Below are 23224 nucleotides of genomic sequence, written 5' to 3' on the forward strand. Positions count from 1 at the left end.
TAACTGCGCCCCTGGGATACGCAAGCACTGTGCGCCGGCAGTTGGAACAGGATCGGAATCCCATGGGGGCCCACAGCTCAACGGCCGGCGCGCTAGGTAAGTGCAGGTCGGGGGCTTGCACCCGCGGGAAGCCCCCGACCCGAATTTCTGGGTCAATATTAGAATTTATTGGGGTTCCATATATGTAGATTTGACAATATGCAAGTTTCATAGATTAATGAGATAAACTGACTTTTTTTTAAATTATAACTACAGTTAGCTTTAAGAAAACCAGCACATTTGCCCTCATCAGTGTTGACTTCCATCACCAGTTGTGGAGCATGACACAAATGGGTTAATATTTCAGTTAAACTTCTGACAAATTCTGTACCAACAAAAACATTGGGGTTAAAAATATTTATTCTGTTGAGTTTTTATATCCTACATGCAGTTGTAGTACAGCTTAAGTATACAAAGAAAAGTAATATAGGAAAAGGGAAACTATACAGCACACATATTTCAAGAGAAAATGGCAATGTTTCAAGCGTCTTATCATCTTTCAAGACATGGATTCTTAGTTTAAATCTACCCTACCCTAAGGGAAAAGATTTTTAACCGCCCGAAACTTCTGGCTGTTTCTCAGCACCCTGGTATTCTGTGCGTACCTGTTAGTTATGGAAGACTGCCACATGCATCTTTATTATTTCTCTTCACAACAAAATGTTAAAGGTTTTTTTTAATGAAACAGTACTTCATATTTCTGAACTTATTAAAAATGGAAAGATAGCTATACTGTATTTTCAAAGCTATGCCCTATAGAAGCTGTACGCAATAAACCAAAAACGTAAGTTTGATTCTTCATGCTTATATTGCCACTTTGAAGAGAACTTTAATGGTATTGTAGAACACCATATCTATGTTGGATGTACCCAATCTGTACACAGTGTCGCTTTATATCATAATACGCATTTTCAGCTCTGACTAAACAAACTAGCTCACTGTTTTCTTTTAATAAACGTGGCGGTTGTACTGGTATGGAGGGTAGAGCCCATCATAGTGCCATTGACGCCACGACTCAACCTTTTCGCGATTCCTTTCATATTGTTCTATGGAATAATTAGGAGAAGAAAAGGATTAGATTGAAATTGTTAATCAGATACCTAAAGAGAAGGAATATTTCGATTACCGTCGCAAAGCAGATCTGCTCTTGCACAGACTGTGTTACTGTGTTCTTAGAGTAAGCTCTTGAGTTGGCAAGTTAAAGGCACCAGCACCACACCTGGTACATTCACTGGGCCGAAACAATGTATGTCCCGCACAGGCCACCCACCGGCTTTTCAATGGAAATAACCGCGGAAATTTGAAGGTGGCAAAAACAGGAAGGCAGATTATTATCTGAACGGCAATAGATTGGGAGAAGGGAAGTGCAACGAGACCTGGGTGGGTGTCCTTGTGCACCAGTCGCTGCAGGTAAGCATGCAGGTGCAGCAGGCGGTTAAGGCGGCAAATGGTATGTTGGCCTTCGTAGCGAGAGCATTCGAGTACAGTAACAAGGATGTCTTGCTGCAGTTGTACAGGGCCTTGGTGAGACCACACCTTGAGTATTGTGTGCAGTTTTGGTCGCCTTATCTGAGGAAGGATGTTCTTGCCATGGAGGGAGTGTAGCGAAGATTCCCCAGACTGATACCTGGGATGGCAGGAATGACATATGAGGAGAGATTGGGTCGATTAGGCTTATATTCGCTGGAGTTTAGAAGAATGAGGGGATCTCATTGAAACTTATAAAATTCTAACAGGGCTAGAAAGACAGACTAGATGCAGGAAGGATGTTCCCGATGGCGGGGGAGTCCAGAACCAGGGGTCACAGTCTAAGGATAAGGGGTAAGCCATTTAGGACAGAGATGAGGAGGAATTTCTTCACCCAGAGAGTGGTGAACTTGTGGCCTACTCCTGCTCCTATCTTCTATGTTCAATGTCTGTCAGAAACTTTCGCACCATCGCTGAAAGTGAAATCGTTTAACTGCTTCCAAGAGATGGAGTTCTGCATCCTGTCCCAATGTCACCTCCTGGGGTTTTGATGGTAGTGCAATGTTGCAAGTTGGCATTACGTTTGTGAGCAAGTGGATAAAACATCACAGCACTGTATTCCATTACTGAAGTGGATTGTATCCGAGTCCAAGATGAAGATGACATCGGTCATTAAAAACTTGGAGTCACATTGAGAGTTTTTTGATAATGGAAGAATGCAGTTGTAATTAATATGCCTGCCTCTTCCGATAACAGTTTGAAATTATGTGCTGTTTAAAGAAATGTTTCTAACTCCCAGACATGTAACTGCAGAGCAAGATGGGTGATAAATATTACATAAAATAACGATTGTGAGCAATGTTCCCTGTCTTTTTTTTGTACGCGGGCCCTATAACGGGCTGCGCGGCCCATTCAAATTTTCACGCATGCGCAGTTACTTCCATTGAAAAGCCAGTGAGCGGTCTGCGCGGGACCTCCAGACTGCTGCATGGCCGCACAGCTTATCAGGAATGTTGGTTGTGAGTATGTTTGAAGGATAGGACATCACTTCATGGTCCTAATGCCTATATAAACTTCCATCTCACAGTGTGTGACATCTAGAGAACCCCTTCACTATTAAAGCCTCAAATCTTCCATAAACCCTTTTAATACTGATACATGGTTAATGTCCTTAAACCTGTGGTATAATTCAGAACACCTAATGCTTTAAAATAAATTAAAATTTAGATTTTTTTTTACATTTTATTCTATCATAGATTTCAGTAAAAGAAATTAAAGTTCTGTGGTCAGAAAATCATCATCTTCTTAGGCAGTCCCTCGGAACCGAGGATGACTTGCTTCCACATTAAAAATGAGTTCTCAGGTGACTGATGAGTCCAATGCGGGACCTACAGTCTCTGTCACAGGTGGGGCAGACAGTGGTGGGTGGGGTGCTTGGGTTGACGTGCGCTGCCTGCGCTTGGCTTCCGCTTGCTCCCGGCGAAGAGACTCGAGGTGTTCGGCACCTTCTCGGATGCTTCTCCACTTTGTGCGGTCTTGGACCAGGGATTCCCAGGTGTCGGTGGGGATGTTACACTTTTTCAAGGAGGCTTTGAGGGTGTCCTTGAAGCGTTTCCTCTGCCCACCTGGGGCTATCTTGCCGTGTCGGAGCTCCGAGTAGAGCGCTTGTTTTGGGAGTCTCGTATCGGGCATGCGGACAATGTGACCCGTCCATCGGAGCTGATCGAGCGTGGTCAGGGCTTCGATGCTGGGGATGTTGGCCTGAGCAAGATCACTGGTCAGAAAATAAGTTGCTCTACGCTCCTTACAAACTGGTTATATTCACTAAACAATCAGCATTGGTAGCTGCAGATTGTATCAGTCCTGCAAACCTTATTTCACAATAACAACAGAGCGCTGTGTTATTGGTGTCCTCTTGGACCCTGAGCTGAGCTTCTGACCCGGTTATCCTCTCCATCACCAAGGCCACCTATTCCCACCTCCATAACATTGTATGTCTCCACCCCTGGCTCAGCTAGTCTACTGCTGAAACCCTCATCCATGCCTTTGTTACATCTGGACTCAACTATTCCAATGCTCGAATACAATAGCAAAATACTGCGGATGCTGGAAATCTGAAATAACAACAGAAAATGCTGGAAATACTCAGCAGGCCAGGCAGCATCCGTGGAGAAAGAAACAGACTTAACATTTCAGGTCTGGGACCCATCATCAGAATATTCCAATGCTCTCCTGGCCAGCCTCCCATGTCGCACTCTTCATAAACTTGAGGTCAACTAAACCTCTGCTGTCCAAGTCCTGTTCACCCATTACCTCTGTGCTCGCTGACCTACATTGGCTACCGGTCCAGCGACACCTCAATTTTAAAATTCTCACCCTTGTTTTCAAATCCCTCCATGGCCTCGCCCATTCCTATCTCTGTAACCTCCTCCAGCTCTACAACCCTCCGAGATCTCTGGACTCCTCCAATTCTGGTCTCTTGCGCATCCCTGATTTTCAACACTCCACCATTGACGGTTGTGCCTTCAGCTGCCTCGGCCCTAAGCTCTGGAATTCTTTCTCTAAAGCTCTCCATCTCTTTCTCCCCTTAAAGAAGCGTGTTAAAACCTACCTCTTACCTGTCCTAATATCTCCTTATGTGGCTGAGTGTCAAATTTTGTTTTGCCTTGGGACTTTTTACTAGGTTAAAGGCGCTATATAAATGCAAGTCGTGTGCAACTTCCGATGTGAAACTGATGTCATCTCATTCTAATTTATTTGTTCTCCATATACTTTCGGCAGGCCAGCGCAAACCAATTTCTATGCCAATATATTTATGAGAATGAGGAAAGAAAGATGTTACCTACAGAAATATAAATCATTTTTTGTGACTCTTCTGTGATCATCAGGTTGAAGACTATTAGTGTTCAGAATGGGATACTTCCCATTTCAGTCATTCAGTAGCAGCTTCAAGCGCTCCCAAGTCTGCTATAGCATGGTTAGATGTGGAATAAAGCTCCTGCTGCTCTACGTCAACAATGTGCCTCAGTCCTAAGCTCAGAAAAGCATCGCACCAGTGTGACATTTTCCCATTTCTCACATCAGCCATCTCTCCAAGCGATGGTGCCAATTTAGTGCCAAATTAGGTGCAGTTTTATGCGGCAAGCTCACGCACACTAGACACAAGCTTGCAATTGCTCAAACACATTTCATGAAGGATCTTTACATCTAGCAGGCAAAAAAGACTTTCAACCCATCGGCCTGAAGTGCACAACACTAACTGAACATTCCCAATTTCTAAATACAAATCTTTAGCATTGCTCCGTTAGAGGGATAAGAAGTAGGAGCAGGAGTAGGCCATACGGCCCCTCGGGCCTGCTCCGCCATTCAATAGGATCATGGCTGATCCAAATCTAGACTCACGTCCACTTCCCTGCCCTCTCCCCGTAACCCCTAATTCCCTTATCTGCTAGGAAACTGTCTATCTCCATTTTCAATTTATTTAATGTTGCAGCTTCTGCAGCTCTCTGGGGTAGCAAATTCCATAGATTTACTACCCTCTGAGTGAAGAAGTTTCTCCTCATCTCAGTTTTGAAAGGGCAGCCCCTTATTCTTAGATTATGCCCCCTAGTTCTAGTCTCACCCATCAGTGGAAACATCCTCACCGCATCCACCCGATCAAGCCCCCTCACAATCTTATATGTTTCGATCAGATCGCCTCTCATTCTTCTGAACTCCAATGAGTAGAGTCCCAACCTACTCAACCTTTCCTCATACGTCAACCCCCTCATCTCCGGAATCAACCGAGTGAACCTTCTCTGAACCGCCTCGAGAGCAAGTATATCTTAAATATGGAAACCAAAACTGCACGCAGTATTCCAGGTGTGGCCTCACCAATACCCTGTATAACTGATATTGGTCAACTCGTGTTTGTCCTTTTACCCAGATTTTCAATTTTCTGTCATCCCAGGCTCCTACCCGCCGTGCTCCGAAAGGTTAGCTTGTTGGGTATTATTCTCTATCGGGATGTATTTTGGTCTTTCCTCAGATTAAATCATAAATTCACAGTGTGGGAAATCACACAAGTAGAACCAGTTTAGCACTGTCTATTTTGCTGCCAATTGTCTGTAAATTTGACAACTGTATGTTGAAAGACCTTGGACTGGAATTTGTGTAATAAAAGCGTTATTACCCCTTTGAAACTGACCGCAACTTCAGGATGTAGCGCATGCACATCCTAACGTGGAAATCCTGAAGTTGCAGTCAGTCATTCACTGCTCTGACACTGGCTGCGCTGTGGACCCGCCCCCACCCCCACCAACCCAGCAATCAGTGTAATCAGGGAAACTGGTGAAATCTTGGGCTTTTTCACAGTAATATCGCTGTTAAAACCCCATTAAAAGTTAGACCTTGTTGGATTCGGTGTAACTGGGGTTTTAACAGCGTATTGACTGCTAAACAAAGGATATGGCCCTTAAAAACTAATTTTAATTTTGTGCAGTGTCAAATTTATTCATTTAATAAAAATTACAATTTTTAAGAACATTTTTATTTAAATGTTTTAAGTTTCTGCATCTTTATTTCAGGTTTACCTTTTCCCCATGTGAGAGCCCCAATCTTTGTTTTGGCTCTCTAAAAAATGTTTTAATGTTAGACTCAAAGGCCTAGAATTTCAGTATAGCCAGTTTTGGGGCACTAACGTTAGCGCCCGCCCGAAGTTAGCGCCCGCCCCAAAGTTGCGCCCCCTTGCCGGAAATTCAGTGGCTTCGCCCTAAGAGGTTGGTGGAGCGCTAAAAGAGGCGTTCCACTACTATCTTTAGGCGCTAAGCCGGCGGTGCAGAGGGATAGCGCCGAGGCGGGGCGCAGCGCAGGTGCGGTCATTTTTTGATTGACAGCAGACCCCGTGGCGCCGACCAGCTCTTAAAGGGGGAAGGGACGATTTGGTCTGCTGCCACGCCCTGCACACTGCAGCTTTGCAAAGAGGCCTCAACACTGCTGCTCAGCCCCAGGGAGTCATGGCAACGCCAGAGAAGGCCCGTGAGCGTGCCCTGCGCTTCTCAGAGGGTGATCTGGAAATAATGGTGACAGCTCTGGCGAAGAGGCGCAGGATCTTGTTCCCAGAGACTGGGAGGAATCCGAACCACCAAGAATACACCAGAGCCTGGAAGCAGATCGCCAACAGGGTGACGTTCACCGGCGATGCCCCCAGGACCCACAAACAATGTCGTAAAAAATACAACGACCTGACCAGGATTGTCAGGGTGAGTACCCTTTCCAGTCTCCTCCTCATTCTTGCATGTACACCTGACATGATGGGCAAAGGGAGCTGAAAGTCCTATTGGCCAGCCCTCAGCCAGCAGCTTTGGGACAGTCATGAGCATCAATTGCCCATTCTGCACTCTACACTCTGGCCAAGCTATTCCACTATGGGAGGCAGTGCACACTACATCAGGGCTACACTCTGGCCAAGCTATTCCACCATGGGAGGCAGTGCACACTACATCAGGGCTACACTCTGGCCAAGCTATTCCACCATGGGAGGCAGTGCACACTACATCAGGGCTACACTCCGTACTTACAGCCCGTCCTTTCTCTTGCAGGCTAAAGTTGCCTATAATCGCCAGGCCCGTGCCAGGACCAGGGGAGGCCGCGCCAAGCTGCAGAAGCTCACTCGCCTGGAGGAGCGCGTGTGTGGGCTCATGGGAGCCCGGCTGATCGTGCCCACAGCGTGCGGAGTAGCCGACCCTCCACTGCCCGGCAATGGTAAGGACCTCGCCTTTTGGCCCTCTCGCGTCGCACTTGCGCATCCGAGCTACCTCCTTTGCCACTGTCCCACCAATGCGCTGAATGCCACCAGTCCTAACTCCCTCGCTGACGCCGTCTCCTCACTCTGAAGCTACTCTTGTGCATTCCTGCTTTCAGCTGGTGACGACCAGGACCCTGAAGCTGCCAGTGACAGCCCCTCCGAGCAGGAGGAGGAGCAAGAGCAAGCCGGACCATCAGGGGAACACTCAGGTCCCGCAGGAGAGGATGAAATGATTGACACGTCCTCACTGGATGAGTGCCTGGACCAACTGTCGCAGGGGATTGCAGCTTCTGGGACCAGTGGCGTCCAGCCACCCAGGAGCCCTGCGCGTGGGCCGCGGCCTTCCCCCCCAAAGGGGGGAAGGATCAGAGGGGAGTGCAGTTGATCGGGACACTCGCCGCCACCAACGTGGCAAGGTTCCCCTAGTTCGGTCCCCTGCTCCCCAGCGGGAGAGTCCCGACTCCAGTCCGGACACCTTCACCTTGGAGGAGGCGCGGAAGCTGGACAAGATGGCTGAGGATTCGGACCGGCGCCACACGGAGCTCATGAGCGTGGTGGGGCGCATGCCTGAGGCCATCGAGTCGCTGGTGACCAGTGTGCGCGAGTTCGGGGCATCAACTGCCGCGAGTGGCCGCATGCTCACTGATGCCGTCAAGACCCTGGCGGGTGTGATGCGGGCGCACACCAGGACAACAGGGGCACTCACTGCTGCCACACGCGCTGTCTCAGGCAGGCATCGCCAGGGCAGCCGCCGCGCTGGAGCATCCCAGCGAGCCGCCCCTCGGCTGATTGTTGCGGATCCTGCAGTGCGGGCCCGGCCGAGTGCCAGCGCGCCACAGCACCAGCCAGCGCATCCCAGACGCCAGCTTGCCCACATTGCGCCATCCGTCGCCGCCACTCCCCCACTGGGGCGTCAAGGGCAAGCGGCTGGAGCTGATGTTGGCCAGGCTCAGGTGCGCCACTCAGCAGCCGGCCCCTCGAGGCCCAAAGGCCGTGTAGGCCGCCCCCCCCCCAGCGGCATCTGGCGGAAGGACATCTGAGCCTCAGGCGCCTTCCCCCAGCCTCGCAGCAGCCACTGGGCAGAGCTTGCGAAGGAGCAGCAGGCCGGGCAGGGGAGGCAAAAGGCTGGACAAGGTCTCGCCCTCGCGGGCCACTCAGTAGAGGGTGTGGCCAGCTTTCGTTTTATATGGCGGTGGCCATCTTTCTTTTGCCCATGGTTGTTTGGTTCGTGGGCTTATTTTTTGTGTTAAGGCCGAGGTTGAGGCCAGGTTTGTACAAATGTGGAGTTACTCCTCCCCAGCTTGTGGGAGTGAGTCTTTTGTGGGGCCCGTTGATTGTTTTTGGGGATTCATGTGGGAAGGGGTTTTCATTTTTGTGTAATAAATAATTATCTTTATTCATACAGTCTCCATGGTTGTTCTTGTTAGTGTTTGGTGGCTTCGCCGGCTGAGTGCTTGCGGAGCGGCTGCATTCATCTTCCCTCATGGCCACAAGGCATTCCCTGACGGGGCTTAGAAGTAACGTGTAATAAGGTGGCGTCGCGCGGCCCTTGGCCCTGGTCGCTCCCTCCTGGGAACGTACTCCTGCTCCTCCTCCTCCTCCTCCTCATGCTCCTCCTCCTGAGGTGCTGGTCCAACGTCAGGTGGCAGTGCCTGAGTCCTGCGGATAGCCAGGTTGTGTAGCATGCAGCAAACTACCACAAATTGGGAGACCTGGTCCGGCGAATACTGCAGAGCTCCTCCGGAGCGATCAAGGCAGCGGAACCGCTGCTTGAGGACCCCAATAGTTTGCTCGATGATGTTGCGGGTGGTTTGATGGCTCTCGTTGTAGGCCTCTTCAGCAGCGGTCCTGGGCGCGCGGAGCGGGGTCATGAGCCAGGTACACAAAGGATAGCCTTTGTCCCCGAGTAGCCATCCTCTTGGGGGAGGCTGTGCCTCGAACATGTCATGCACAGTACTCTGCCGCAGGATAAACGCATCGTGGCTGCTGCCTGGGACTGGCATTGACAGCCATGATGCGCTGCTTATGGTCACACACCAGCTGCACATTCAGAGAATGGTAGCCCTTCCTGTTGCGATACTGCTCGCCATGCTCCAGAGGGGCCCGCAAAGCCACATGCGTACAGTCAATGGCGCCCTGCACCAAGGGGAAGTCCCCGAGTCTTGCAAATCCCAAGGCGCGCTGATGCTGGCTCTGCAGGGCCATGGGGAAGGAGATGAATTGGCTTCTCCTTCTGAACAGTGCTTCGGTCACCTGGCGGATGCAGCGATGCGCGCCGTACTGGGAGATGTTTGCTATGTCCCCAGCAGCGGATTGGAAGGAGCCGGTGGCATAGAAGTTCAATGCTACCGTCACCTTCACTTCCACCGACAGAGACGTCCTGCACCTGAGCTTTGGACGCAAATCTCTGCGAAGCAGGTGGCAGATCTCTGCAACCACCTCCTTTCGGAATCGGAGCCTTCTAACACATCGCGCATCAGTCATGTTGAGGTAGGAGCGCTGCTGGCGGTATAGCCTGACTGGGTAAGGCCTACGTGGCCGACGCCTGTAGCCCCCTCTGCCTCTAGCCAGGGCTGCCCCTCTCACAATGCGTCTGTGAGCCCTACGGACATGGCGCTGCAGCTCCGCGTTGGCACCCCATGCAACCCCCATCAAATCCTGGCAAACAGTCAAATTTCCAAAAGGCCACTTGCAGCGCTCTGGCCTGAGTCCAAAAATACCTGAGCTGTTGCTGCTTGAAACCAGTTAGCTAGCCTCCTTGTTGTGTGTCCAGAAATGCGTTGCACAAGAGTGTTTGCTGAAAAATGGCTGGGCTTTATACTGGAGGGTAGTCCCCTTTAATTTGCGCCCCCCGGGGCCCGCGCTGGTTGTGTTGCGTTCCTTTTTTCAAACGCTCTGGCCGCCAGCCGCACAATGGGGCGGTCCGACTGAAGTTTGGAATCGGGGCGGCCAAAGGGCGTTGCACGAGGATGTGACGTCATTTTCTGCGCGCGCATCCGGGCGGGCGCTAAACTTTGCGCCGGCGCTAACGGCCAACTTAATTTGGGGCGAGGCGCAAACTGCGCTGCGCCCGGGCGCTACACGCATAGCGCCCGAAATTCACTTCTCTTAAGGCGCTAACTGCTGGCGCAAGCAACTGAAAATCCAGCCCAAAGGAGCTTCCTGGTTCTCGGTCTGTGAGAATTTTACATTGTGATTGGCTGCTTAGACAGCTTGTTGACGTCACAGCAGCTCGCGTTAGGGATTCCCCATTAACTCATGCTGGTCTCAACCGAAGGTCGGAAAAGCTGAACTTCTCACCAGAGATCGCGAGACCTTTGTGGGAAGCTTCCTTCGGGGGCCAGCGGCGAGTGCCTTCGCTTCGCTGCTGACTGCTAATTACAGGCCCTTGTTAATTCAGCAGAGTTTGTTTTCAGCAGAGCGCCACAGTTGGACAATAGGCTGGTGCACAAACGACTGTGGAGCGGTCAAAGGTAAATTCACGGTGAGTCGCATTTTAAAATGGGGAAGCCGGTGATCAGGTGAGGTTCCCTCCACACAGGTAAGAAAGGAAAATCAAACAGAAACTCAGCGCAGGCCAATCTCGCATGCTTTCTAGCAGCCAGTTACACAGTGGGAGCAGTCTGACTGTCCAAAATCAGGGCTGGAGAATAGTACAGCATAAAAAAGGGTAAAAGAAAAATAACAATAGTGTGTTAAGAATTGTCCATTTAAAAAAATATAAACAGGTCTCTTACTTCACCTTGAATGCATTCCAATTTTATTTATCACCGAGATGCATTTTCTCTGACTCCTTACCATCTTGTTCCTCTTCTACAAAGTTCTCCCATTCATTGAACTGCTCCTCATGATATTCCTTCCTCCGTTCATCGGCTGCAAGCCTTTGTCTGTTTTCAGCTGCAGGAAAGATTATTTTTTAACATGTTTTGAGTTCCGTGTCATTGCCACTGCGCACATTTCCAATGTAAATTGTTGCAATCACTATCTAACCATTGTTTTTAAGCAAGGTAGAATTTAGAAGGTGAAGGGGTGATTTGATCGAAGTTTTCAGGATATTAAGGGGAGTAGATACAGAGAAACTATTTCCGCTGGTTGGGGAGTCTAGGACTCGGGGGCGTAGTCTAAAAATTAGAGCCAGACCTTTCAGGAGTGAAATTAGGAAACACTTCTACACACAAAGGGTGGTAGAAGTTTGGAACTCTCTTCCTCAAACGGCAATTGATGCTAGATCAATTAGATAGAGTCATAGAGTCATAGAGTTTTACAGCACAGAAAGAGGCCCTTCGGCCCATCGTGTCTGCGCCGCCCATCCATCCCTGTCCAGTCTAATCCCATTTTCCAGCATTTGGTCCATAGCCTTGTATGCAATGGCATTTCAAGTGCTCATCCAAATGCTTCTTGAATCTTGTGAGGGTTCCTGCCTCTACCACCCTTTCAGGCATTGAGTTCCACATTCCAACCACCCTCTGGGTGAAAAAGTTCCTCCTCAAATCCCCTCTAAATCTCCTGCCCCTTACCCTGAATCTATGCCCCCTTGTTATTGACCCCCCTACTAAGGGGAAAAGTTCCTCTTTGTCTACCCTATCTATGCCCCTCATCATTTTGTACACCTCAATCAGGTCCCCCCTCAGCCTTCTTTGCTCCAAGGAAAACAACCCCAGCCTGTCCAGCCTCTCTTCATAGCTGAGGCGCTCCATCCCAGGTAACATCCTGGTGAATCTTCTCTGCACCCTCTCCAAAGCAATCACATCCTTCCTATAGTGAGGCGACCAGAACTGCACACAGTACTCCAGCTGTGGCCTCACCAGCGTTTTGTACAGTTCCATCATAACCTCCCTGCTCTTATATTCTATGCCTCGGCTAATGAAGGCAAGTATCCCATATGCCTTTTTAACCACCTTATCTACCTGTTCCGCTGCCTTCAGGGATCTATGTACATGTACACCAAGGTCCCTCTGACCCTCTGTACTTCCTAGGGTCCTACCACTCATTGTGTATTCCCTTGCCTTATTTGTCCGTCCAAAATGCATCACCTCGCACTTTTCAGGGTTAAATTCCATTTGCCACTTTTCCGCCCATCTGACCAACCCGTTTATATCGTCCTGTAGCCTGAGGCTTTCCTCCTCACAATTTACCACCCCACCAATTTTCGTGTCATCTGCGAACTTACTGATCATACCTTTTACATTCTCATCCAAATCATTTATGTAGATCACAAACAACAAGGGACCCAGCACCGATCCCTGAGGTACCCCACTGGACACAGGCTTCCAGTCACAAAAGCAACCTTCGACCATCACCCTCTGCCTCCTGCCACTCAGCCAGTTTAGGATCCAACGCGCCAAGGCACCCTGGATCCCATGGGCTCTTACCTTCTTGACCAGTCTCCTATGCGGGACTTTGTCAAAAGCTTTACTGAAGTCCATGTAAACCACATCCACAGCATTTCCCTCATCCACCCCCCTAGTCACCCCCTCGAAAAATTCAATCAGATTTGTCAGACATGATTTACCCTTGACAAAGCCATGCTGACTATCCCCGATTAATCCTTGCCTCTCCAAGTGGAGACTAATTTTGTCCCTCAGAATTTTTTCCAATAATTTCCCTACCACAGATGTTAGGCTCACTGGCCTGTAATTCCCTGGTTTATCCCTGCTACCCTTCTTGAATAATGGTACTACGTTAGCTGTTCTCCAGTCCTCTGGTACATCCCCTGTGGCCAGAGAGGTTCTGAAAATTTGTGTCAGAGCCCCTGCAATCTCCTCCTTTGCCTCCCACAGCAGCCTGGGATACATCTCGTCTGGGCCTGGGGATTTATCCACTTTTTGGCCTGCTAAAACCGCTAGCACCTCCTCCCTCTCGATGCTAATATGTTCAAGTATGTCACAGCCCCCTTGCCCGATTTCTATGTCTGCATCGTCTTTCTCCATAGTGAACACAGATGCAAAAAATTCATTTAAAACCCCGCCTACATCATCTGGCTCTACACACAGATTGCCACTTTGGTCCCTAATGGGCCCTACCCTTTCCCTGGTTATCCTCTTGCCCTTAATATACTTATAAAACATCTTAGGATTTTCCTTTATTTTGCTCGCCAGTGTTATTTCATGGCCCCTCCTCGCCCTCCTAATTTCTTTTTTAAGTATGCCCCTGCATTTTTTATACTCCTCTAGGGCTTCTTCCGTCTTTAGTCTTTTGTAACTGCCAAAAGCCCCCCTTTTATTTCTAATGCATTTTTGTATATCCCTTGTCATCCAAGGTTCCCTTTGCTTGTTGGTCCCACCCTTGACCTTTACAGGAACATGTTGGCGTTGTACTCTCTCTATTTCCCTTCTGAAAGTCTCCCACTGTTTTGATGCGGATTTTCCTATAAGTAGCTGCTCCCAGTCCAATTTGGCCAGATCCTGCCTTATCATATTAAAATCGGCCTTCCCCCAATTTAGAACCCTTATTTCCGGGCCGTCTTTGTCTTTTTCCATGACCACCTTAAATCTCACCGAATTGTGGTCACTGTCGCCAAAATGCTCTCCTACTGACACTTCCACCACTTGCCCGGCTACATTCCCCAGAATTAGGTCCAGTACCGCCCCCTCTCTTGTAGGACTTTCTACATGTTGGCTCAAAAAGCTCTCCTGGATGCACTTTAAGAATTCTGCACCCTCTAAGCCTTTCACACTCTGACTATCCCAATTTATATTGGGGAAGTTGAAATCCCCCACTATTATTACCCTATTATTTTCGCACTTTTCTGAGATTTGCCTACATATCTGTTCCTCTATCTCCCCCTGACTGTTTGGGGGCCTATAGTACACTCCCAGCAAAGTGCTTGCCCCCTTTTTGTTTTTAAGTTCTACCCATATGGCCTCATTAGAGGAACCCGCTAATATATCATCCCTCCTTACAGCAGTAATTGACTCCTTAATTAATATTGCAACACCCCCTCCCCTTTTACACCCCCCTCTGTCTCGCCTGAAGATTCTATACCCCGGAATATTGAGCTGCCAGTCCTGACCCTCCCTCAACCATGTCTCCGTGATAGCAACAATATCGTACTCCCATGTGTTCAACAACAACTTCAGTTCATCCACCTTATTTGCAAGACTCCTTGCATTAAAATAACTGCCTTCCAGCCCTGCCATATTCTCTTTTGCCTTCACATATTTGCTTTGCCTTCCCAGCTGACTTGTTTTTCCCTCTGTATTTGGCTGTAAATCACCCCCTACTATAGCTCCACTCTGTACCCCATCCCCCTGCCAAGTTAGTTTAAACCCCCCCCAGCAGTGCTAGCAAACCTCCCCGCAAGGATATTGGTTCCCCTCTGGTTCAGGTGTAAACCGTCCGACTTGTACAAGTCCCACCTTTCCCAGAAGCAGACCCAGTGATCCAGGAAACTAAAGCCCTCCCCCCTGCACCATCCCTTTAGCCACGCATTCATCTGTTCTATCTTCCTATTTCTATACTTACTAGCACGTGGCACCGGGAGTAATCCAGAGATTACAACCCTTGAGGTCCTGCTCTTTAATCCTTCACCTAGCTCCCTAAATTCTTGCTGCAGGACCTCATCCCTCTTTTTACCTATGTCGTTGGTACCAATGTGGACCACGACCACTGGCTGTTCACCCTCCCCCTCCAGAATGCCCTGCAGCCGCTCAGTGACATCCTTGACCCTGGCACCAGGGAGGCAACAAACCATCCTGGATTCACGTCCACGGCCACAGAAATTTTAAATCTGTGATAGATTTTTGTTAACCAAAGGTATTAAGGGATATGGGGCAAAGGCGGGTAGATGGTGTTAGGTCGCAGATCAGCCATAATCTCACTGAATGGCGGAACAGGCTCGAGGGGCTGAATGGTCTCCTCCTGTTCCCGTGTTCCAAGGTATGACATTCTTTTGTTGTAGTGAATTAAAGTAATTTATTTCGACTGCTAAAGTTAACTTAAAGTTGGTTTTATGTATCTTTAACCAAGATGATGAGCTTTTAAATTAAGCAACACAATTTTCATTTTGAGCTGGGAAACTTACACATACAAAAATTTATTGCAAAATCAATAGAAAGTAAAAGTTATGAAAAAAGTACAAGTTATGAAAAAAGTACATAAAGCACAGTAAAATCAATGCTTTTTTACCATTTATCTTATCATTTTATGCACAAATTCTCCATGAAAGTTAACATCTAATTCAAAGATGGATGCCAGAGAAATGTATAATTTATTCCTAATATTTTCAGTTCCTGTATTTAGAATGTTGTTAAGTCTTTTCTAGGAATTTATTTTCTCCTGATTCTGACCTTCTGTCTTCCCCACCCTCTAATTAGCCATTGCTTTTAGTCATAACACCCAGTGCTCTACAGTGCCCTTCCGGAGACCTCTGCCTGGCTCCATTTTCAAAAGTTTCTCAAAATCCTCCTCTTCAATTATATCTTCAGTTACTTCCAATAAAACCTCCTTCCAAACTTCTATAAGCACATAAGAATTAGGAGTAGGAGTCGGCCATTCGGCCCCTCGAGCCTGCTCCGCCATTCAATAAAATCATAGCTGATCTTTGACCTCATCTCCACTTTCCCGCCTGATCTCCATATCCCTTGATTCCCCTAGAGTCCAAAAATCTATCGATCTCAGCCTTGAATATACTCAACGACTGAGCCTCCACAGCCCTTTGGGGTAGAGAATTCCAAAGATTCACCACCCTGAGTGAAGAAATTTCTCCTCATCTCAGTCCTAAATGGCTGACCCCTTATTCTGAGACTGTGACCCCTGGTTCTCGACTCCCCAGCCAGGGGAAACATCCTCCCGGCATCTACCCTGTCAAGCTCTAAGAATTTTGTATGTTTCAATGAGACCATCTCTCATTCTTCTAAACTCTAGAGAATATAGGCCTAGTCTACTCAATCTCTCCTCATAGGACAATCCCCATATCCCAGGAACCAGTCTGGTGAACCTTCGTTGCACTCCCTCTATGGCAAGTATATCCTTCCTTAGGTAAGGAGACCAAAACTGTGCACAATTCAGTGTCCAATCTCCTCTCGTATTTATATGATGCTTTGGGACATTTTGTTGCATTGAAGGTGCTACCTAAGTGGCAGCTGTTGTTTGTATTTTTTCTTAGGGGCCTATTTAAATGTTTGAGACAATTTATTTACGTTTTTAATACAATTTTCCCTTTATTCATCAATATAAGGGTGTTAAATTGCCCAAATTCTCTGCTCCCATGAATCACATTCAAATATTTTATTTCAGCAACGTTGAATTTATTCCTAATATTTTTAATTCCCATCTTTGACTAGTTAAAATGTTTTTAAAACTTTCCTCCTAGTTCATATTCTTTACTCCTCTGATTCCAGCCTTTCATCTTCCCCTCCCATTGTTGCTAATTCGCTTGTCTCCCTATTGTATCAGTAAATTCTGATCTCTAATAATGACCTAGAAGTTTAGAATTTTTTCTTCGTTTTTTTGTTGTTGCCGGTGATCTTTCGACAGACTTCTGACATCCTCATGAGCCCAGTTGGGTGACTCAAAGAAAAATGGCTGGCAGCATCCTCGCGCACAAAGTCTTGCCGCCTTCATACAGGGATTCATATTGGCTGATCGGGGGTGATATTGGCTCAGGTTCGTAGAAGTGGCTTTGTGGATTCTGCAGCGCTGTCGGGGATGTTGGTCGCAGTGTTATGAAGTTAATCGGCCTGCTTGTGAAATTTGGCAGGGTCAAAGCATTTGCTGTTTATTTTCAATTTATTAACTTAACTAAGAGCACACTTAAAAAGCTTGTAAAAAATCCAACTCTAAAACCACAATCGAACTGTTGCTCACTTGAGTAATTTATGAAGACATTTTGGTTTGAGATAAAACGACCAATTAAGAAAATTTATCAAATCTTACATCTGCATTATGTATTGCTGTTGCTCCAAAACATGCTCTCAGTTTGCACTTACCAAACAAGTGGAATATGGAACAAAAATAAATATCGCTGCCTCCACAGCATAATGTCAAAGATTTTCAATAAGCTTTGTTGAAGCACCTCAATAGTTTGCAATCCCCAATTTTAAAGTGAAACCTGGAGGCATCCTCGTTGACAGCGTTTGGATCTACCAGAGGTTGTACTATAGACATGTAGAATGTGCATTCATATCCTAGTCAGACTGACTATGAAGGGGCAAGAAACTATTCCACAGGAAGGAATGAGTTGCCCCATCCAATACTGCCTGCCCTCATTCAACCCAGCCACAGAATGGCACTGGTAGAGCCTGGAAACAGGTTTCCTACACCACCCTTTTGTTCAAGGATCAAGGTCACGGTCAAGGTATGGTCTCATTCAACCTAAAGAATACAATAAAATTGAAGGAAAAATGTATTTCAGAAACAGAATGGCCAGTGGAGATGGTATTATTAAAATGGCTATAGACAGTAGCACCATCCTTGGATATACTATTAGCATCTTTATAGACGCTGATGGCACATTTCAAATAGCTGGCAACATCATGGATTGCAGTGGCATATTTGACATTTCTAGTAGCATCTTGACTGACCGACAGGCGACCAATGGATATTTTCTCTTTACAGCCATGAAACGGTTCAAAAAGCCGACTCGAACAGTGCCTCAGACCCCCGCGCTCCGTGTAGGATTAGCAGAGGGGGGGTTCTAGTTGGCTGTGACAACCTCAAAGAGTTTGGCAGAATCCTTGAATATGTGAAAATAATTGGCAGAGGTCTTGTGGAGGGTGGTAATGGTAAGCTCCTGAAAGAAACTCCCAGCCTCCTCCATAAATGTTGGCAGTGGGCTAAAAATGATTGCCAGAATCCATATGGTTGTTGGCAGAATTCCGAACATGGTTAGGCGGCATCCTTCTGTGAACTGGTATTAGATTTGATAGTCATGGTAACCGTTCTGAATTTGGAGATGGGCGCGAAAGTTAATGTTGGCCTTACAGATGGTGGTGAGAGTGTCTAGCGACTAACAGCAGCAGTGCACTTGAAAGAACTATTGACATCCTTGCATGGACTTGAATTGGACACACAATCCTACAGGCTGGCAGGAGCTTGATGGAAGATTCCGGTGGTCTCAGAGACCAGCCGCAGCCTGGTGGAGTCTGTTGACTTGCTTGTGGAATTTGGCAGTTTCAAATCATCTGCAACATTTTACTCTTTCATTTACCAAAAAACATTAAAAGCCTCTTTAAAAAAAACTACCATTTTACTATAAAGAATCAAAATGCTCTTTTGTCCAAATTATTTTAAATGATTAAATTTTAGGATAACAAAATATTTTAAAATTAAAGGAATATAAATCAATGGTAACCATTTATTAAATCCTAAATATATCCGATATATCAAAACACACACCTACTGAGAAAGAATGACTTTCAAAAGGAATCGAAACCAATATTGCTGATCATAAAGCACAAAAGTCAAATGTTAAGAATTAGATTAATTCAAAGGCCAAACTAGTCAGGATCCCTAATCAGTTTAATATTCTCCCAGGAATTAGTACTTGTTCGGTAGCAAATCAAATGTCATTATTTAAGTAACAGATGGGTTTTACAACCATTTGTACATCAACAACAACAACAACTTGTATTTATATAGCACCTTTAACGTAGTAAAACATCCCAAGGCACTGCACAGGAGTATTTTAAGACAAACAAATTGACACTGAGCCACATAAGGATAAATTAGGGCAGGTGACCAAAAGCTTGGTCAAAGAGGCAGGTTTTAAGGAGCGTCTTAAAGGAGGAAAGAGAGGCGGAGAGGTTTAGGCAGGGAATTCCAGAGCTTAGGGCCTAGGCAGCTGAAGGCACGGCCACCAATGGTTGAGGGATTATAATCAGGGATTCTCAAGAGGGCAGAATTAGAGGAGCGCAGATATCTCGGCGGGGGGGGGGGTTGTTGTGGGGCTGGAGGAGATTACAGAGATAGCAAGGGGCGAGGTCATGGAGGGATTTGAAAACAAGGATGAGAATTTTGAAATCGAGGCGTTGCTTAACCGGGAGCCAGTATAGATCAGCGAGCACAGGGGTGATGGGTGAACGGGACTTGGTGCAAGTTAGGACACGGGCAGCCAAGTTTTGGATGACCTCAAGTTTACGTAGGGTGGAATGTGGGAGGCCAGCCAGGAGTGTGTTGGAATAGTCAAGTCTAGAGGTAACAAAGGCATGGTTGAGGGTTTCAGCAGCGGATGAGCTGAGGCAGGGGTGGAGACGGGTGATGTTACGCAGGTGGAAATAGTCATTACTAAAACACATGGGGGGTGAAATGGGTCTTTGCCAGTAGCGCACTAGGACGGTGTCATACTTCTATTCGCCCCGCCCGATATTCAGTTCCACTGGAGCTGAATACCTGACAGGGCCTATAACGGGCGTCCACTGTGATACCGCCTGTTTTTGCACTACCATCCACGACAAATTTCTACCCCACGGTTCCTCAAGACTGTGCTCAGGTATTGCTTTGAAATTTAAATTAGGTTCTAAGAATGCAACTCTACCAAAAATAGGCGTCTCCTGCCCAATCAGTCTGGTTACCATTACACCAAGAAGCATTGTTAAATCAAAAATCCCTCACACAGACACCAAACATCACTGGGGTCTCCACATTTGGAACTCTTTACTTCCCTCAATCTTTCATTCCTCCTATTATCTGTTTGTCTCAGTTGGTGGTAGATTCTGAGTCAGAAGGTTATAGATTCAAGCTCCACTATGGAATTGAGCAAATAGTCTAGGCTGTCAGTGCTCATGGTGTGCTGTAGGGCTGGAAGGGCCTTCATTTGGATGAGATATTAAAGGATGGCCCTGTCTGCCTGCTCTAGTGAATGTAAAATGATCCCAGCACACTATTTGAAGAGTAGGGAATTCTGCTAGAGTCCGGCCCGCATTCCTCCCTCAACCAAAGCCACCCAGAGGAAATGATCTGCTTATTCCTTCATTTCCTGTGTGTGTGACCTTGTGTGCAGAACGCCTGTTGCATTCTCCCACATAATGACAGTCACTTCACTTTTAAAGTAATCTTTCGCTTGTAAAGTGCTTTGGAACACCCTGAAGGTGTGAAAGGTACCATACAAAAGCTATTTCTTTCTTTACAGGCTTTGAAAGCTCACATTCAGTGTCATCTAATCACCAGGTTCTTGGGAACCACCTAGATGTCACAAGATAAACACAGTGCACAGATTGTGTTACTAATAGATTTGACAGCACGGGCCAACACATATATTACTTGAGCTATATTTTACATCCTACTCCAGACCAATATACAGAGTTTGAGAGCTTTGGGCTATATTTCAAAAAGACTTGGACATCTTATGCATAATTTGAATTATTGCTGAACCTTGCAACAGAAATGCAAAACGCATTCATTTAGTCAGATACACTTTCCCGCTGATGTATAATTCCACTTGCCCAGCTCGAACTCTCTCCCAGAGCTGGATTCTCACAAACACTTCTGACTGACAGGACAGGCGATCAAAGGACATGTTTTTGTTAAATTACAGCCCTAATAACAGTGCCTCACCCTCGCACTCGGTATAGGATGAGCTAGAAGTAGGGGTTGGGGGGAGAAAGTTATTGATGAACCCCAATGGTGATAAGTTTATGATTTCAGGGGCCACTATCTGGAAGCATTTGGAACAGACCCGAATGAAAATCCGCGATTACCGACTGACTCTTTCGCACACTCAGACAACCCTGCAGCCTTGATCATCTCACCAGGCTGACCTGCACCTCCCACAACAGCCCGCCGGAGTCCCCCCCAACCAGTGTCTCTGGAAGGAGCAACACCTTCTGAGAATAAATATAGACACTCGCCACGTTTTAATTTTTTTTTGCATTTTAAAATATGACCAAATGTAAACAGAGCCCACAAATATCAGCTGGGCGCTGAGTCCCTTTACCTATAACTTAACGCTCCAGTGCCACCACTATTAAAATACTCCACCACTTGCAACGCAGAATGGTTGAGGGTTTATTTTTTGGGCAGTCATCAACTTTTGGAAACTTTTATTCCCAAGTTTCCAAAAAAAACACCCTTTCAGCTCCCAGGGGAGACACAGAGAGAGAGAGAGGTCTTCCTGCTACCCAGAAAGGTGATTTAAGCCATCAATTCCTGCTCCGCTCTGTGTTTCCACTATACTGGATGGTTAATGAGTTACTGGGGATGAGGTTGTCTCTCTGGGCAGTTCCACACACACACACAGCTCAGACTCACCGATCAGCTCAGCCCTGGAATTGGTGGAGCGCCTGGTGCGCCGTTTGAAGAAGTTGGAAGCGTCTGCCTCAGACACGAAAACTTGCCTCTTCGTGCCTGCGGGTGCAACAAAGACAGGTTTCATTGCTGGGAATAGAAGAGGGCTCATACTTTAATTCAAGGCTGAGAGGCTCCTTACGTTCCTTGTCTTCTGGTTTGAGGTCCTTCTCCACGCGGACCGCGGCGCTCTCAGCTTCCTTCAGAACTACACCCAAAAAAAGGACAGATTAGACATGTTAAAGTAATTCAGAAAGGCTTTATATCTGACAGTGATTTTACAGCACAGGACACACGCTCTGTTACACCTGTGTACATGGAGAGGTCAGTGAGAACTGCATCTCAGAGAATGGGGACTGAATATCTTCCATTCTGGGTTTTAGACTTTCGTAGTTTGTTGCATTAACAATAGTTGGTTAAAGGAAAGAACTGATTTCAAGTTCGAAGCCGCCAATCCTTCCACCTGTCACATCTAAACTCACTTCACTGCAAAGCCTGTTAAATGGAAACAGGGTATTCGACTGACTGGCCGGAGAAGCACAAGGTGGGGGAACAATTCCTATATTTTAATGAAATGCAATTTTAAAAAAAGGTTCAGTTTTAGTAGCGTGTTCCTGCAAAGTCCCATAAATAAGGGGTTAGCTGTCCACAAACAAGGTCTGGCTGCAGTCTGGGGACGAGTGGAGATTGGGGACCCCCAACATGATAGAGGAGAGAGACAGAGACAGAGAGAGAGCGAGAGAGAGACAGCGAGAGAGAGACAGAGAGAGAGAGAGACAGACAGAGGCAGAGACAGAGAGAGATTGCCCATCGCTTGGGGCAGTCACCAATGTTTATCAATCATTCCGCTTACAGGGTTCTCAGTCAACTCAAAACCACGGTTAAAAACATTGCCGAAAGTATCATTGTTTCATGCAAGTTAAAGACAGAAAGAGATTCCAATAACTCTACTTACTTGCTAGAATAAAAACGCCTGCAAGACACGAAAGGAAAATGATTTGCTTCCATTTCATCTTTGCGGAGTTGTCTGCGCTGAGAACAATGCTGATTTGGGGAAGTCTCCAGGAGCAGGTTTGAGATTCCACATGTGTCAGAGAGCAGGGCAGACTGCTGACATTTCAACCGAGGGGCGGGACTCCGGGCTCCCAACTACAACCATCAGCACTTCACCCTCCCAGACCCAGACAGTCCCAGTCACAGACCCAGACAGACCCAGACCCAGTCACAGACCCAGACAGTCCCAGACCCAGACAGTCCCAGTCCCAGACCCAGACAGTCCCAGACCCAGACAGTCCCAGTCCCAGACCCAGCACATCCCGCAGACCCAGACCGACCCAATCCCAGTCCCAGACCCAGACCCAGTCCCAGACAGTCCCAGTCCCAGACCCAGCACATCCCGCAGACCCAGACCGACCCAATCCCAGACCCAGACAGTCCCAGACCCAGACAGACCCAATCCCAGACCCAGTCCCCAATCCAGACCCAGTCCCAGTCCGACCCAATCCCAGACCTAGACCCAGTCCACGACCCAGTCCCAGACCCAGACCCAGACCCAGCACATCCCGCAGACAGCCTGGCGTGTGGGACACCCCGGCACCAAGAGGCAGCTTCAGGCGTCCTTCTGGCTAATTTGTGAATATTCATAATCAATGACTGGGGTTAAATATATTTTAATGTGCAGTGCAAAAAATAAAACAGAGCAAAGCTGGA

General features: G+C 47.3%; 2 protein-coding genes across 2 annotated transcripts; one reads left to right on the forward strand and one right to left on the reverse strand.

The window, feature by feature from the left end:
* Positions 1-381: 381 nt before the first annotated feature.
* Positions 382-22630, reverse strand: ucmaa (upper zone of growth plate and cartilage matrix associated a). Its single transcript, XM_086010793.1, has 5 exons — positions 22470-22630; positions 21657-21722; positions 21479-21574; positions 11090-11188; positions 382-1085 (listed from the first exon to the last, which is right to left on the reverse strand). Exons 1-5 carry the CDS (start codon positions 22525-22527, stop codon positions 988-990), a joined length of 417 nt encoding a protein of 138 aa, XP_085866919.1. The 5' UTR covers positions 22528-22630; the 3' UTR covers positions 382-987.
* On the forward strand, positions 2927-8673 carry LOC147105901 (uncharacterized). The gene is made up of 3 exons (XM_086010792.1): positions 2927-6746; positions 7086-7248; positions 7408-8673. Exons 1-3 carry the CDS (start codon positions 6501-6503, stop codon positions 7674-7676), a joined length of 678 nt encoding a protein of 225 aa, XP_085866918.1. The 5' UTR covers positions 2927-6500; the 3' UTR covers positions 7677-8673.
* Positions 22631-23224: the final 594 nt, after the last annotated feature.

The sequence above is a fragment of the Somniosus microcephalus genome, chromosome 17 (assembly GCF_052327205.1).
Source record: "Somniosus microcephalus isolate GS21.2 chromosome 17, FLI_Smic_1.0, whole genome shotgun sequence".
Taxonomy (NCBI): domain Eukaryota; kingdom Metazoa; phylum Chordata; class Chondrichthyes; order Squaliformes; family Somniosidae; genus Somniosus; species Somniosus microcephalus.

Bases quoted from the DNA above. Each gene is read 5' to 3' on its own strand.
- LOC147105901 (XM_086010792.1), top strand. From the start codon at position 6,501: ATGGCAACGCCAGAGAAGGCCCGTGAGCGTGCCCTGCGCTTCTCAGAG. The intron at 6,747-7,085 runs GTGAGTACCCTT...TTTCTCTTGCAG, and splicing joins ACCTGACCAGGATTGTCAGG to GCTAAAGTTGCCTATAATCG. The intron at 7,249-7,407 runs GTAAGGACCTCG...TCCTGCTTTCAG, and splicing joins CCCTCCACTGCCCGGCAATG to CTGGTGACGACCAGGACCCT.
- ucmaa (XM_086010793.1), bottom strand. From the start codon at position 22,527: ATGAAATGGAAGCAAATCATTTTCCTTTCGTGTCTTGCAGGCGTTTTT. The intron at 21,575-21,656 runs GTAAGGAGCCTC...TTGCACCCGCAG, and splicing joins CAAACCAGAAGACAAGGAAC to GCACGAAGAGGCAAGTTTTC. The intron at 11,189-21,478 runs GTGAGTCTGAGC...TCTTTCCTGCAG, and splicing joins TTCCAGGGCTGAGCTGATCG to CTGAAAACAGACAAAGGCTT.